We start from the raw sequence: 16,605 nt of genomic DNA on the forward strand, positions 1-16,605 counted from the left end.
AATTTTTTTAAGGTCTGTACGTGTACATGTGTATGGGTAATAATAACTACAAAGAGCACTCTTTTTATTGTGAAAGTATGCAAAAGTTACTGTACATATATTCTTAATAAAGCATTTTTTTTTTACCAGATATTAATGAGTGTTCAAGCAACCCATGTGACAATGGTGGGACATGTGCCAATCAAGTGAACAAATATCAGTGTAACTGTGCTGATGGTAATCATGGTCTCACATGCCAGAACTTTTGTACATGTGTGACTGGTGCACTACCTTGTGACAAAATATCTGGTAATTGTACAGGAACCTGCACACAAACATTTCCAGATATGGTTTGTGATAAAAGTAAGTACATGTACATGCCAACAATTTCCACTTTTTGAATAGTTTCACAGGAATATTAAGGTTATAGACCACGTTCAAAAACTAGAAAAAATTACAAAATTAACTGGGAGGGGGGGGGGGGGGGGCTTCCAACCATCTAAGCCATCATTGTATGACCCCCTAATGATTGTAGCACTTCTCAGCCTTGAGATATGGGAACGAATAAAAAACAAAAACAAATGCACCTGGTTTTACCCTCCACTGTCTATGGTTTTCCAACCATTTGCACACTTTATCTATTCTAGATTTCAAAGCATACAAATTCAAACATACAATGAAAACAAGAACTCACAAATTACGTTTGGGTTGGTTGCTGTCCCCACATACCACATGCATTTATTCAGCTCCCCCCTTACATTTCATATCATAAATAGTGCAATTCAGAGTTGTTACAAAGACATTTCCTTTTAAATATTACCCTAACAAGCTAAAATGTTAGCTGATATGAATTATCCTATGTACTTTGTAAAGTCTATTTGACTAGAATTTTACTTTTCTATCCAGGGCGGCTAACGGTAACGTTGAATCCACAGAACACATTTGTAACAACAAATGAGACACCATTAATACTCCAGTGCAATGTCAACCTACCACAACAAGATGTAGATATATCATGGCATAAGGATGGAACACTTGTAACGGATGGACTGGAAGCTGTAGATGGACAACTGCAGTTGACAATTCCTACACCACAACCTGTAGATGATGGTATATATACTTGCAAGGCTAAGGGGAAGAAAATAACTGGGATACCGGTTGAGTACCATGAAGTAGAATTATATTTGCAGGTTATTATACAAGGTATGTTGTATTCAACATAAATTATACAGGTTATTACACATCATTGTACCAGTTTTCCAAAACTCTTACCATTCTATGATTTTTCTGTGCCTTTGTAATACGTAATTTCTCAGACATGCAATATTTGATTTCTTTCAAACCTGACAAAAAGGTGACATGTACATCAATTTCTTTTTTTAGCTCTGCGGTCGGCAAAACTGCACAGAGCTTAAGGGTTAGGTTGATTCCCTGTTTTACGTCGTCTGTCTGTCAACTTTTCTACTTTAATTCATCTTCTCCAAAACTACTGGGCCAATTGACCTAAAATTTGATGTGTAGGTGTCATTTGATAAGCAGATATAATACTGTTCAAGACAAGACGATTGGGTCATTACTATGCAAAACAAGTCTAAATATAGAATTTTTGGTAAAAATGCTTCAAAAATCTTCTATGTTTGTTCAAGACAAATTGACTGAGTCATTTATATGCAAATTAGGTCTAAAAATAGCATATTTTGGTAAAAATCCTTTAAAATCTACTCTAAAACTACAGGGCCAATTGAGTTGAAATTTCTTGTGTAGGTGTCATTTAATGAGCAATCATGCAAGTTTATAGTCAGACACAGATCATATTTTGTCGTATTCCTACAAAACCTGAAATATTTATTTATTATGTACATGTACACATATATAACTCATAACATGTGATATAATCAGTGTTGCAGCCAGCCTTTTCAAAGAGTGGGACATAGTGTCCCGAAACTTTCATTTTTCTGGGTCATCATACAATTTTTGGGGGACATTACAAAAAATAAACGCCAATAGCGTTGTAGCACAACTATACAGTTTTTCAAAATATTTACCCACGTGCTGACCCATGCTAGATATTTGCTGAATGATTAATATGTAGTTGCCTATCCAACCCTGTTGTTATCTATGCAATATGCGATCATTTGGCTGTTGCTATAGGCGTGGTCATGTTGGTAAACATATTTGCATACAGTTTTAATGTGGGTCATCTATGACCCGTCACTTCCAAAATTGTGGGTCAGGTCCAAAAAATGTGTGTCAAATGACCCAAAAATCCCCTCTGGCTGCAACACTGATATAATAATCAGCATACATAGGGCACATTATCTGTTCTATACACAATTAACAGAATGTGCACTGAGGATTTGATTCAAACACATAAATATAATCTGACATCTGTACTAACCCGGAAGTGTCCCCCTAGTAGTTAACTACATGTAGGCATCTGACTTCAGCATTCCATTTATAAATTAGCATACTATTTACATAATCATGGTTGCCAACCTAACAAGTGAACTTTGTTTACTGAGGCTATAAACCATGTATTTATTAGTGAGATACATCAATACTATAACATGCATTATGTCATTGAAGGTCATATTACATGTTGTGTAATGTCATCCAAGCAAAAATTCTACATTTGTTATGTTATGCAAATAACCGAGGGCACCATGAATAATTCATAGAAATGACAGTATGGTGGGTTAGAACAGTCGTCTTGATTTCATCGAATGTCCAACGCACACCATGTTTTAATTCTAATAATTTCAGCAGTAAAAATAGTATGAAAGATAAATTACAAAAAAAGTAGAGATGATTGTAAACAGTCTAAGACGTTTGTTCAAGACAAGTTGACTTAGTCATTAATATGCAAATTAGATCTAAAAAAAAATGATTTTTTGGTAAAAATGCTTCAAAAATCTTACCAAAAACTACTGTGCCAATTGAGTTGAGATTTCTTATGTAGGTGTCTTGCGATGAGCAGATATAAGTTTGTTCAAGACAAGTTGATTGGGTTATTAATAATTAGAGGTAAAAGTAGAATTTTCAGTACAACTGAACTTCTTAATAGTTATTTTAGGTGCTAAATAAATGTGAATTTTGGTCAAAACACTTACTGGGCAGATCAGTCTGAAATGTGATGGGAACGTTCTTAGTGGTGTTTAGATTAAGAAGTGTTCATGACATGATGATTCCATCATTGATATGCAACTTGGGTCTAAAAATGTCAATTTTGGTCAAAGGTTAAAACTTGGTAGAGGGATGTTTCTGGAAGTGTTATGCTATTCTGCAGTTATTGTTGAAAACATTTTACACAATTGGCCCTATTAACCATGACCACGCTGTTAGCAACAGTGAAATGTTGATGCATATTACAAAGTGTTAACAACAGGGATGGCAGGTAAGAGAATACAGATTCAAAAAATGTATGCAAATATGCTAGCAACAGGATCACACCCATAGCAACAGCTACATGTAAAAGACGGTTTGTATTGCAAAGATGAAAACTGGGAAGGGTGGGCAAGTTAATAAAAGATTCAAAAAATGGCTGCAGTAACATGACCACGGCCATAACAACAGCCAAATACAGTTGTGCTACAATGCCGTTTGTAAAATGGTGACTATAATTTAAAAGTACAATATTTTACCAACTTTCTGTGTGAAATGTGTTTTATAGTGTGTGTGTGAGTCATCATACTAACCACTTTGTTACTTTGCTAACACAAAACTGCATTGTGGAAGAGCTGAACAGCAGAACCACTTCTACATGTTACAAAAACAAAACAACAGAGCTTTTCTGACTGATAAGTTGCTTGTTTAATACATGCAAATTGTAAAAAATGGTACTACATAGACACTGATCCATTCAAGTATCTACACCCATACTATCAGGTCGAGCTATCCATTGAGATCTTGACCTTTGGCCTAGACATTCCTAAACAATTATCAAAATCAAGTCAATTCCTGCCTCTCACAGACACATTGTAGTATTTACATACTGCCAATTTCTTTTAAATCATGTTTACAAGTAATATTGCAGAAAAGAAGTATATGCACATATTTATTTTTGGTGCTCATGTAATTTTTAATGAATGGCAGCCATATTTATCACTATATTTAATATTGCGTAACTAAATAACTTCAATCATAGACCTACCGGTATTCATAGATCATCAAAATTAAGCTATTACTGACATATTGCTGTAGCAATTATGTGTGGCTAATGTTTTTTAGATCATGTTTATAGATAATGCAGAACCAGATAAGCATACACAAGCATTACATTTAGTGTTCATATTACTTTTTAGCACAAATGAACTGATCAGGTTCAGTAGTGCTATACAGGCAGAGTGTGGTGTCTGCCCGTCTATGTGTGTGTGTGTGTGTGGGACTTAAACTCAAAAACCGCCAGATTGATTGTCTTGGTATTTGGTTGGGAAATTACTTTGAATTGGTGTCTTGTTGAGAAATTGTTCGTAGCAAAATGACTGCATCACAGGTATGTGATTTGTTATTTTTGGTAAAAAACAAACAAACTTAAACTCAAAAACTACTGGGCAGATAGTCTGAAAGGGAAACAAATGGGAGGCTGATTTTGCTGTAACTGTTTTAGTTTATTTCCAGTAGTAAGTAAAAAAAGTCACTTTCACAATAAGCCATGAAACTAGGGATGTAGCTGACAGACAAATGTTGCAATGAAGTTTAAAATGGTTAGTGACTCACAATATTTGATAATTATATGTTCTCGTTTTATTTTAAAGTTCCCGCCACCATTGTCAGTGGTCCAGATAGTGGGGAATACAATCCTGGGGAAGAGGCAGCATTTCAATGTATATTTCATGGTAAACCACGTCTGGCTTCAAGTGTAAAATGGTACAAGGATACTACCGAGATACAAAGTGATATTGTAACTGTGAACCATGGTAACAACGATTACACCATGCTGTCAACATTCACTGTATCCAATGTTAAACGTATTGACAATGGATCCTACAGCTGTGAGGTTAATAATGGTTTTGGAAATGCTGATTCAGCTAGCTTTGATCTTATTGTGTTGGGTAAGATGATTTATGTTCAATAACTATTAAGTCAGGATGAACTTGAAATTTTTGAAAACACACACAAAAAAATAGACCAAAATATAGTGCATATCCAAGTGAGCAGTTGTAATCCACCACACTTGTATTCACTGTTATTAAATTTTGTGACTCAGCTTCAGGTGCACTCCTGCACTTTGTTGTGTTAATTTTTGAATGTAAGTTTACATGTAAACAATTGTTAATGAAAGATGACAGTGCATATATTTTATATATTCAAATATATGTATATAATTGGTCTATTTGTCGATGAAGGAACATATACAGTAAGTATTGAATTGCCTCTAAGAATAAACTGAAACTGGTCTCATGTATGATTTCATCCTATAGAGAAACCAGATGCAGTTGATATCTCCAGTATTGAATCTACAAACTCTGAGTGGATTACTGTCACCTGGACAATTCCTTTCATTGGAAACCGGGACATTACCAAGTGTTTTGTTGATTATCAAAGGACTGAAACTACAAACTGGATTTCGAGTACAGAAGATGAAGATTCAAGCCTGTCTACTCACACTGTAAAACATTTAGAACCATTTACATATTATAGAGTGAGAGTAAGTTGTGAAAATTCCATTGGAAAGAGTCCCTATACTGAGAGTGATAACATACGAACAAAGGCTACAGGTATGTTTTAATATGCCACATTTTCATGAATTTTTCTGTTTCATTGATAGATGCTGTGATAACATTAAAAATTACATGTACCGGGTAGATGCATTTTATGAGTGAAGCAATAAAGTCATAGGTCCTGGAATTTAGATCTGTGCTAATCCAATTTGACAAAACCAAATCACATGATTGTATCAATTAAGAACAATTTAAGTTATGTTGCGTTTATAGCCAAATTTCTTATTTACAAATTACTGTTACAGCATTAATGTTGGGTGGTTGGTAGAAGATGTTTTATACTTTCAAAACAGTGTTAATCCCATATGCTAATTATTCACTCTCTTCAACATCATATAAGTTAAATAGCATTGTAGGAATACTTTCAATAGAGAACTGGTGGGTAATGCCGACATCAAAACTCTTTGTCATTCATATACTTACTGTACCTAAAGAAAACCATATTATATCTTTTAATATTTAGGTGCAACCCCACCAAGAGATGTTGAGGTGATGGCATTATCAGCCACAGAATTGAGTGTAACCTGGGTTGAACCAATTAACCACAATGGAAATTTGATCCACTATATTGTACAGTATAATGAACTTGATGGAGAGACTCAAGAGAAACAATGTAAGTTAGAAACATGTCGTGTTTTAAAGTGACATCAGTATATTGTTAGTAGTACCCTTGTCTTTATAACTTGCACTGCAAATATCATTTTCTAGTTTAAAAAAATGCAGTATAGAGTATTATCATATACCTATCCCTATATCAGTTACTCCTTGTGACGTTTAACATGAAATATCACTTCTCATATGGGACGTTAAACGTCATGATATTTCGCATTAAACGCCATCATGATATTCATGTTAATCGTCATCAGAAAACACCTCTCTACATCGATTCTGAACATAAACAAAATAACATGGCGGCCGATCATTGACTTTTAAGTTAGGGATATCACATATACCACAACACTTTGGAATTTGCAAAACAAGGAAATTTTGACGAAAATATGCATACCCAAATGATACTATTTATGATCGTAAATTCATAACAACTCTGTACAGGTACATACATTTTGCAACGGTATCGTGGCCACGAACGTTGTCAACTGCCTGTGGCACGACTGTGTGTGTAACTGTAAGCCATCCACTGACACTATGTATGCTACCCGTACCACACTATCGTACTGCAGTAGTTACGCTCGCGGTCGACCATCTAGTTTTACTAAATATATTAAAACATTTTCTGAAATTTTAGAGAACTTACTCTAATATCAATATTGTATTTCGAAATAATTATGGAAAATTATACAGAAATCTGATGAAAATTGGTGATCATCAGAGCAGGTTGAGCAGGGTTAGTAAAACTATGCACCTATGTGCATGTGAATGTAATCTGATTACAGGTCACGGGACATATGAAGCGCACTGCAGAGTAAGCCGTGCTCTTTTTATTTTTCACAATTTCCCTTTGAACTCCTGGTCATAGGCATATAATATATTGGTTATTACCCGATATCACCTCTTCGTTTGTCGTATCATCACTCATGCTGTTTCTGTAACGTGACAAGAGTCTAATGACTTATGTCACGTTACATAAACTGCACTCACAGCGATACGACAAACGAAGAGGTGATATCGGGTAATAACCTCATAAAATAACTATAAAGAGAACAAAATCTGCAATGTTTGAAATTCTTTCATATACAGCATTCACAAGTACATGTAGTGATGTGTGGTTGATGATCAAATCAAAGAAATGTAACTCTCTTTTTTGGCAGCAAAAGGGTTCATATGAATGACCCATGCCTGCCTATCCATCTCTGTTTGGCCAGCCACATCTGTATCACCCACAACTCATTTCCACCCAATTTTGGTACAATTGTCATCAACATGTCACTTCATTCTGCCATACATGTGTAACTGTTAATGCTGAACACAGAGAGGATGAGGGAGGATCTTGAGGAATGTGATATGTCAATTATACTACATGTATGTACAATGCTGTTATTCTTTCAGCTTTCAAATTGAAATTTTGAAGAAAAATAACTGGACTAAACATTATCTTTATTTCAGCTAATGGCTTGGAAACAAGCCTTTCACTGAATGGACTATTGGCATACACGGAGTACAATATAGAAGTTATCGCTGTCAATGAGGGAGAGTTACAGGAAGACTTACAGAGTTTACCATCTAATAGTACCATTGCTAGGACATGGGAAGGAAGTAAGTTGATTGATGATTCTGTTTACCTTACAATGCATGTACACTCGTCTAATGATCCCTTCACTATTATTTTATGTATATCATTTTTTTTTTTAAATAGGGAAAAGAGGTTACCATAACTACAACTCTAAAACAAAACAAGACAATTCTGCATCATTCTAACATTGCATTTCAGAAATTAAAGTAACAGTACTTACTCACAAGCAAGAAATGATGAGGTGACATTGTGTTATGATTAATTTATCATTTTGGCCATGCAAGGAATTTAAAGATGATGGTTTGAAACTGTCAGTAGATGTTCTTTCATAAGGATTATTTATATTCTTGTATAACCTGATGATAGCCTCTTTCAACATCGGCTTACATTCATAGCATAGTTTAGTAGTCAGTGTTTTTACAACAGTCATTAATGGCCAGAATTGAATGCTTTGTTAAGGTTAAGGTTTACAAATTTTTGTGTGCATTTCATCAGCATTGTTATTGAAATTGAGCATTGTGATCAATACATTTCTAAAGTGTGTATTATAAAATTCTGCTCATAAAATACTTTCTAACTGCAAAGTTAGTTTCATACAATTGACATAAGAGAAGATTTTGTGGACATTCAACTGTTGACGTTTTCACCTGCCCTTTCTTGACACCTACATGTACTACGTGATTTCAATCAAACCTGGCACAAATGTTAAATGGTAAATAAGGGCACATACATGGATGCATGTCACTTAATTTTGTGCACTTCGCCATTATTAGTAAATGGTAACCAAATCATTTAATGTAAAATTTGCCACTTCCCTCAAAATTGAAATATGCACAGATGTCATGTACCCACCCCTATTTTCAATGGCGAACTTGCTCATAAGATTATGACCTTGACTGTCAGTTGGCAAGGTCAAATGGCCTGATAATGTGATATGTCTTTCAACCTTGTTGAATTCATACAGACTCTACTCAGAGTCTTCAGCCATATTATTAGAGATAAACTCTCTTTTGATACCTTGACCTTTGACCTTAAAATTAAAGTTCAATTAATCAAGTTACCCCTCAATTGTGAAAAAGATGTACAATTGTCTCTCGTGTATAAAGCCATACCTTTATGATGAGCTTTCTATTTAAATTTGAACTTTAGAGTTGAGGTTGTATATGTTTGAATTAGTGTAGAGTCTTGTTTATATAGCACCAACCATTCATTCTGAATGCCATTGATCAACTCTTCCTGCATAATGACGTTGAAAAATGCATCAAGCGTCATCAATGGAAACGTTTCCATTTCATTGATCACTTCAGAATTTCAGTGGAATGTCAGCATGCCATTATTGTTCACAGCTTGGGTTGCCGTACTAATCATTTGATGTTACATTTAATCAATTTCTGATCAAAGTAAGTTTGAGTATCAAACTGTAGAGGCAAACATTATGATTAGCTTTTCAAATATCTGATGCTGTACTACTAGTATATGAGAATTGCAGTCTTCGCAAAAAAAAATTATTATATGTACTAGCACAGCATCAGATGTTATTGTGGAGACATTCCAATTAAGATATTGTAAGGAACATATTTTCAATTCAGTAATTTTAAGCATGATATTACTACCCTTTCTCCTCAGTACCGGATGCTCCAATCATATCGGACTTTCGAAACCAGTCAGATTCACAACTATATATTAAGTGGGAGAAACCAGTCAATCCAAGGGGAGTTATAGAACAATACAATTTACATCTATATAAAACAGATGGTGGAACTACAATAGACCCTGTCGAAATTCGAGACCTTTCAATTCTTGCGTATGAATTCACTGGATTGGATGCCAACACTGAATATTTTGTTACTGTGAGTTTATAATGAAAGAGTTTTTGTCTAGTCTGTGAGATATGATGTGTCCTGCTGCTTCATCAACCATTATTCATGTTAGGAGAAGGGTGATTAGGGCTGAATGACATGATACATTTTACACTTAAAAAAGGTAGACTAAGTCTAATTTGTCACACATCAGATTTTCAGACATACTTTTGACACTCATTATTTACTCACACATTATTACAACATCGTTAGATGATGTCACAGTCAATCAAATTAGAATCTTACCTGGATAGTCTTGTTGACTGTATATAATGTCAATATTTGTTGCAAACATTTCTTTTTTGTTATTTATACTAAAGTTGAAAAAAAAAACCTCATATTATAAGAGCAAAATGTTCACATATACTTGATGTTTTGTAACACAGACATACAGGATAGCAGAGGATGTAGAATTTTGATAAGTTTGAAGTCATGTGTTATACACGATCAGTAATTTATGTAGTGAAATCAATCCAAATTAGTCAGTAATGAGATACATGTATAGATATATAAATGTAAATGATTAAAACTTAATGGAGATCACTATTACAGTAACTTCAATTTTACGTGGTAAAAGGTTTGTAGAAATGACTTTTCGTGCTTCCCTAATCATACACCAATACAGATGATATGAAACCAGTTTTGCCTTATTTTCCTTGAGGCAGGATGATGACAACAAACAGTTTAACAATTGATCGAATGACAAGATAACATCATGCATTTTAATCTGATTTTTTAAAAACTAGATCACAGCAGTCAATGGTAGAGAGGTTGGTGATGTCAGCAGTCAGATATATGCAACAACAAATCATGGAAGTAAGTCTTACACATACTGAGAAACATGTACATGACAGTTGAAAGTCATTACAAAATAAATCTGTGAAATGTGAAATATACAATGAAATAGAGATATCTTCATTTTTACCATCAATGTATACCTATAATTCAAATTTGATAACTTTATCAATGCACCAGTCATATACATACAATGTACGTTGATGTATTGTATATTTGATGTGTTATTGTGTAAAACTAAATTACTTTCATGTGAAAATTGTATGATATATGTATTGTGGCATGCTAGAAAATTACCTATGTCATGAAAAAGTAGGAGAATTTCAGTTTGTGAGAACATTTGCAATGGAAAAAAAATTGATAGATTAGAAAATAGTGGCCCTTAGATTGTAGAAGTTCCATAGTCAGTTTAATAATAATAATAATAATAATAATTTATTGTTTAAAGACTACTACACAAACATGTCTCAACAGTCTAAACATTACAAAATGAGAAAGACTAGCAAAAGAGCAACAACAACAAAAATCTAGCATAAGAACACAATGAATAATTTAAAAGCGTTTAGTAACATATACTTATAAGAAAATGTTATAATTAACAGTGCAAGTACATGTAGTACAATCGCAAACAACTGACAATGGACAACAGAACCTGTTACAAACAGGGAAAGTAAACAAAATGGATTGATAACTTTTGACAAAGCATGTTGGAAATACAGAGAGACAAGTATTACATTCCCTCATTTGATAAGAACAGTTGTATGGCCTCTTTACATGACTAGTTCATGTTCACAAACACATTGAAGTTCCCCTGGCAATTAATGTAGAGTCATGTAAAGAGACCATAAAACTGTGATACAAGTCTCTGCTGTTCTACCATAAGTGCTATTAATCCAATTCATTTGTTTACTTTCCCTTTTTGTAATAGTTCTGTTCATCCACAGGTAACCCAGACAATAACTGTTCTCATTAACTTTTACAGTAAAATGTCTCTTAATGGAAATATGTCATTTTTTGAGCTGTTTCATCTGTGATAAGTACATCAGTTATGTCATGTCTGTATTTATTTATTTATTTATTTATTTATTTATTTATTTATTTATTTATTTATTTATTTATCATTTCTGTTAATTTGTAGTACCTTCAGCTCCTCTAAATGTTGAAGTAAATGATGAAACATCCAGCTGTGAAATATGCTGGAATAAACCATCTGATCCCAAAGGAGATATTACTCACTACAAGGTAAGGAGACATCCAGAGATTACCTCAACAGTAGAATTAGGATTTTCTTTAGAAGTAAGAGTATATCAAGGAATAACAGGATGAGTGTTATAACTTAATATAAGTAAATTACATAATACATGACATACATACATGTGGTGTTGATCTCAAAAGTTAATGTTGTAGAATGTGTAATGTTATAAGAAAACACAAACAAAATGAAGGCAACTGATGTGTTGAGATACTATATTTGATAATTATTGTATTTGAATTTGAACAATACAAAAATTATTTGATCTATTTCTTTATTGAACAGCTAGCATACTCAATTCATGAACGTGAGGAGGGAATGAGCTACTCAGATGTTTCTGACAGTGAAGGCAATTGGTACATCAGAGACAATCTAGATAGCAATAAAGTGTGTTACTCTCTTGATGAAACGGCCTTAGAAGTATACTCAGCTTACATCATCAAAGTCTATGCATCAACATATACAGGAGAAGGACCTGCAAGTGTTGAAGCAAAATGTAATACCCAACCTGGAGGTAAGTAGTACATGTACATATTTGCATATACATTATTGTTTTGGACATGTTCTATTTATTTTATAGACTGTAAAGTATATCAAGTCACTCCACCCTTTAATACCGGCCTGCTCAATCTGACTGAAGTACTTTGTAGAACTGCGATGGCAAATTCACAAGGTGTAGGCCTTGCACTGAACTGGCGATTTAAAGGTTATGCAGAGGTCATCATGTACGTGTAGATTACAAATAAAAATATGTATAATAGCTTCTACATTTTACGTCTTGTAATAAGAACAGATATTGCCATGGTGATACATGTCAATCATATATCGGTGACACTCAATCTAGGATAAGGCTTGCATAATCACGGTGATTACCAATATGTGAGGGCGCCACATCACAGTGCACCTTATTTCCCAATCACTATTAATAGAACTTCCTAATTATTCCTTCCTAGTTGATTTCAAATCCAAATCCAAACTGAATGTATGCACTTGATATCCTAAATATTAAAACACTGAAAAGGGGGTATCCAGAAACCTGCCTAAATCCATCATTTAATTAAGCAATAACCCCGCCGAAGGCGGGTATACACAAGATTTTGGTACAATTCGTGACATATAGCACAAGCTGAATGGCGAGTGCTATATTGAGCGAATTGTAGCAAATTCGAGTGTATACCCGCCTTCTGCGGGGGTTATTGTTATTATATTATATCAAAATATGTGTCTATTTCTTCTAAGTGTGATTCTGTGGTTATTTATATGCCTGAAAAGGCGAATTCGCACGTACAAAAAAAGATTGTCGATAATAGATTGTCTGGAACGAGCATATTTTGATGAATGGATACGTTCATGTCGCCCACACACACACTGCATGAAGACAAACATGGACTCGAGCTGTTCTACACGGTCCCCACGGCTAGATGGGTTTGATATATTACACATTGTTTATTTATTTATTTGTTTTAAACCCCATATTTTTCTAATAGTCAAATGGGATTTTACCACAGTTATTATCCAATCAGAATGGCACATAGTAGCATGATATAATATAATTGACTATTTACTTTGAAATTTTGACAAAAGGATACTAGGTAGAGTACAGGCCTCTGTCAACAGCGAGGGAGCCCTCACAGGTTAACACATGACAGCCATTACTTGTAATGTGACATTTTCAATAAAATCGTAACTATCCCAATCTGAAATGAATTATTGAAATTGAGTATTTGTTCCTTACATCACAGTCAATGTTATTAGTCTATGTTTCATCTTAATGTAATCATAATTTGGTGTGTTATCTTGCTACAAACAAACAAATGATGAGGTCATAACCTCCAATTAACTCCCATTGGCAGAGGTAATAATGTCTGTATTGAACATGTACGAAATAGAGCTGCTGCTATAAAATTTACAAAGCTGTGAATGCTGACTTATTTTTTAATTTACTTTTAACAACAGTGCCACCTGCTGTAGAAGCTCCTAAATTACCCACAGATACCTCAAGGCAACCAACTCACAACTCATTCTGGATGGCATTAGAAAGAGTAGATGATAGGAATGGACCAATCAGGTGATAATTATTTCTTATTCCCCAGAGGAGGGGCCATTACAATGGGCTTGGATTTTATTTTTATTTTGTTAATTGACCCTAAAGGTCAAGGTCATGGGAAATAGTCAAGTTCCTAAAAGAAAGCTAGCCTCTGTTAACATAGGAGTAGATACTTGAATGCAGTCTCTAGGTATTATAATTTGTGAGATATGCCAATAATATATGTAACATTTACAACAAATATGCCTGTCATTCAGTCATTGTCATTATGGCCAAGGTCATCAAATATAATGACACCAACAGAAAGGTAACATCTTATACAGTGTACATGTACTACATGATTGTATAGGAATACCAAATGTAGACACTGAATGAAATCTCGTGACATGCATGTCTTATTGTTCCTGAGCTGTTCCAAAAATCATTTATTTTACACCAAATGCGGTTGCCATTCAGTACAAAAAAGTAATATGAGCACCAACATTGATGCATGTGTAGGCAAGTGAGTCATTAAAACTAGCAGTTACATCAATACATGCAAGTTTTATGAGACACGTATGCCCTAAGGCTGGTATTTTGAATGTATGTACCAAATTATGTAGAACAATTGAAGCCTGCACTCTTCTGATACAGCATAATTACTGAAAGTCATTAATTATGCAATTGACTCATTAAAACTAAAAGCTAACATATCAAACTCAATAGTATACAGTCATGCACTTAGTTATCGTCAATACGGAATATATACCAAATTAAAGTATGCATTCTTAATATATACCCTAATTATTGAAAACCATTAATTATACATGCAAATTAATCATTAATATTCATGGTATATTTACACAACCCTAATCTGTTCTAGTCATTACACTAAAGAATATGAGCACCAAATTTCGTTTGAATATGTGCAAGCTGTTTTTGAGAATACGATCAGACAGACAGACAGACAGACACACATCCTATCCCTAAAATATAAACTTCCTTTATGGAAGGTAAAAATATAGAATTTATTAATTAGTAATGGTATATCTCTATCTTCTGTAGTTGTTATGAAGTGATTGTAATACGTTTAAAGGTTGACCCCATCGACAAACTCTACACTTTGAACACAAGACAAGATAAGCCTGATGTAGAGTTTCCACCAGACAAAATAAAGAGTTACAGTGAAGCAGAGCCAGGAGATGCATATAGTGCTATAAAGTTCAATAGGTAAGTTAACAGTAACTCTTTTGATTAAATAAAATTCAACATTAAGCATACACTTTGTACAATACATGTACATTATTTTGGTAGCATTTGGTATGTCAATATACAAAATATGTATATGTATTTTATTATTCCTTTCAAGTTAAAGTTTATAATTGCACAGTAGGTAAGATCCTACTCTGTAGTAGAAAAAGGCCTTGGCCTAGGGACTATTTTACATGAAAAAAACTATGGCATCTTAAGGGTTAATTGAATTAATGTTCATGTTGATACATGCCTTCCATGACACTGGAATTCTGACATGTTACAATCAAGAGTAAAGTTGTGTGGAAAATATAGTCTACATAACATCATAATTATAACTGAACAATTTATTTTATTTCCATTTGAAGACACCACTCAGTGAGAGTCTGTGTACATGTACATGTATACAATTCTGTATAGTACATGTAATACCATGATTGTAACTGCAACCATAAACCCTACATGTGTATTCTGCTACACAAATTTGATAGTCAAGGTTTAATACCAGATGTAGCATTTTCAATACCAAAAAAAAGCTGGTGTTTATGCAAGACAAACACAATGTCTGAGACGTTATTGAAAATAGTCTCTCCACCAAATAAAGCATGTCTTTGAGTGTTACATTGTCATTGTAACATTCTGTCTGTACCAAATAAAGCATGTCTGTGAGTGTTACATTGTAACATTCTGTCTGTACCAAATAAAGCATGTCTTTGAGTGTTACATTGTAACATTCTGTCTGTACCAAATAAAGCATGTCTTTGAGTGTTACATTGTAACATTCTGTCTGTACCAAATAAAGCATGTCTTTGAGTGTTACATTGTAACATTCTGTCTGTACCAAATAAACCATGTCAGTGAGTGTTACATTGTAACAATCTGCCTCTACCAAATAAACCTATCATTGATACATGTTATACACATTTTCTTATACTAAGTGGCAGAGTCAAAGGAAAACGACAAACAACTGGTTCAATTATAATGATGCAGGACATGTTGCATAGACTGCACTTTCTGCACAACTTTGATCTTGGTTGTAGCAAATTGGTAGCGTAGAAAGATATTGCTTGATATTTTAGTGTAACAGTACTTAAATTATAAAAATTATTCAAACGTTTAGGTTAAATCTAATAATCTTTATTTATAGTAATTATACTTGATAGTTCTTTAAGTATATAACATTTGTCTCCCAAGAAGTCCAGTGAGGGCCATGCCTCACTGGTTCAGTGTTCATGCAGGAGGAAACCGGAGTACCCGGGGAAAACCTGCATTGTTTGATAGCGTCAAACTGAATGACACTCTTCTTACTTACAGCGTGGTATATTTAATGAAACCCTAAATGGGTTTGAACCCCGACTGCAGTCGTAAGAGGCAAGTGGTTTAACCACTCGGCCATGTATGACTTGTTTATCTGCATGCCAGTTGGAGTTCTGCCAATGGCAATTGATCATGATGCTTATACATAATTTATTACAAATTGCTTCATGCAGTAACTAGAATACAAAGTGTACAGCAGAAATTACATATTATGC

At 34.0% G+C, this 16,605-nt stretch overlaps 1 protein-coding gene across 1 annotated transcript in view; it reads left to right on the forward strand.

Moving 5' to 3' along the window:
* LOC144436077 (receptor-type tyrosine-protein phosphatase S-like) overlaps window positions 1-16,605 on the forward strand; it is a 41,263-nt gene that overhangs the window by 1,726 nt on the left and 22,932 nt on the right. The window contains exons 3-14 of the mRNA XM_078124752.1: window positions 130-342; window positions 886-1,182; window positions 4,734-5,030; window positions 5,400-5,696; window positions 6,163-6,312; window positions 7,764-7,913; window positions 9,517-9,740; window positions 10,496-10,565; window positions 11,683-11,786; window positions 12,082-12,310; window positions 13,753-13,864; window positions 14,888-15,052. Of these exons, the coding sequence (XP_077980878.1) occupies window positions 327-342; window positions 886-1,182; window positions 4,734-5,030; window positions 5,400-5,696; window positions 6,163-6,312; window positions 7,764-7,913; window positions 9,517-9,740; window positions 10,496-10,565; window positions 11,683-11,786; window positions 12,082-12,310; window positions 13,753-13,864; window positions 14,888-15,052 (2,111 nt within the window). The 5' untranslated portion in view covers window positions 130-326. The remainder of the gene's footprint in view (window positions 1-129; window positions 343-885; window positions 1,183-4,733; window positions 5,031-5,399; window positions 5,697-6,162; window positions 6,313-7,763; window positions 7,914-9,516; window positions 9,741-10,495; window positions 10,566-11,682; window positions 11,787-12,081; window positions 12,311-13,752; window positions 13,865-14,887; window positions 15,053-16,605) is intronic.

This window comes from Glandiceps talaboti, chromosome 6 (genome assembly GCF_964340395.1).
Source record: "Glandiceps talaboti chromosome 6, keGlaTala1.1, whole genome shotgun sequence".
Taxonomy (NCBI): Eukaryota; Metazoa; Hemichordata; class Enteropneusta; family Spengelidae; genus Glandiceps; species Glandiceps talaboti.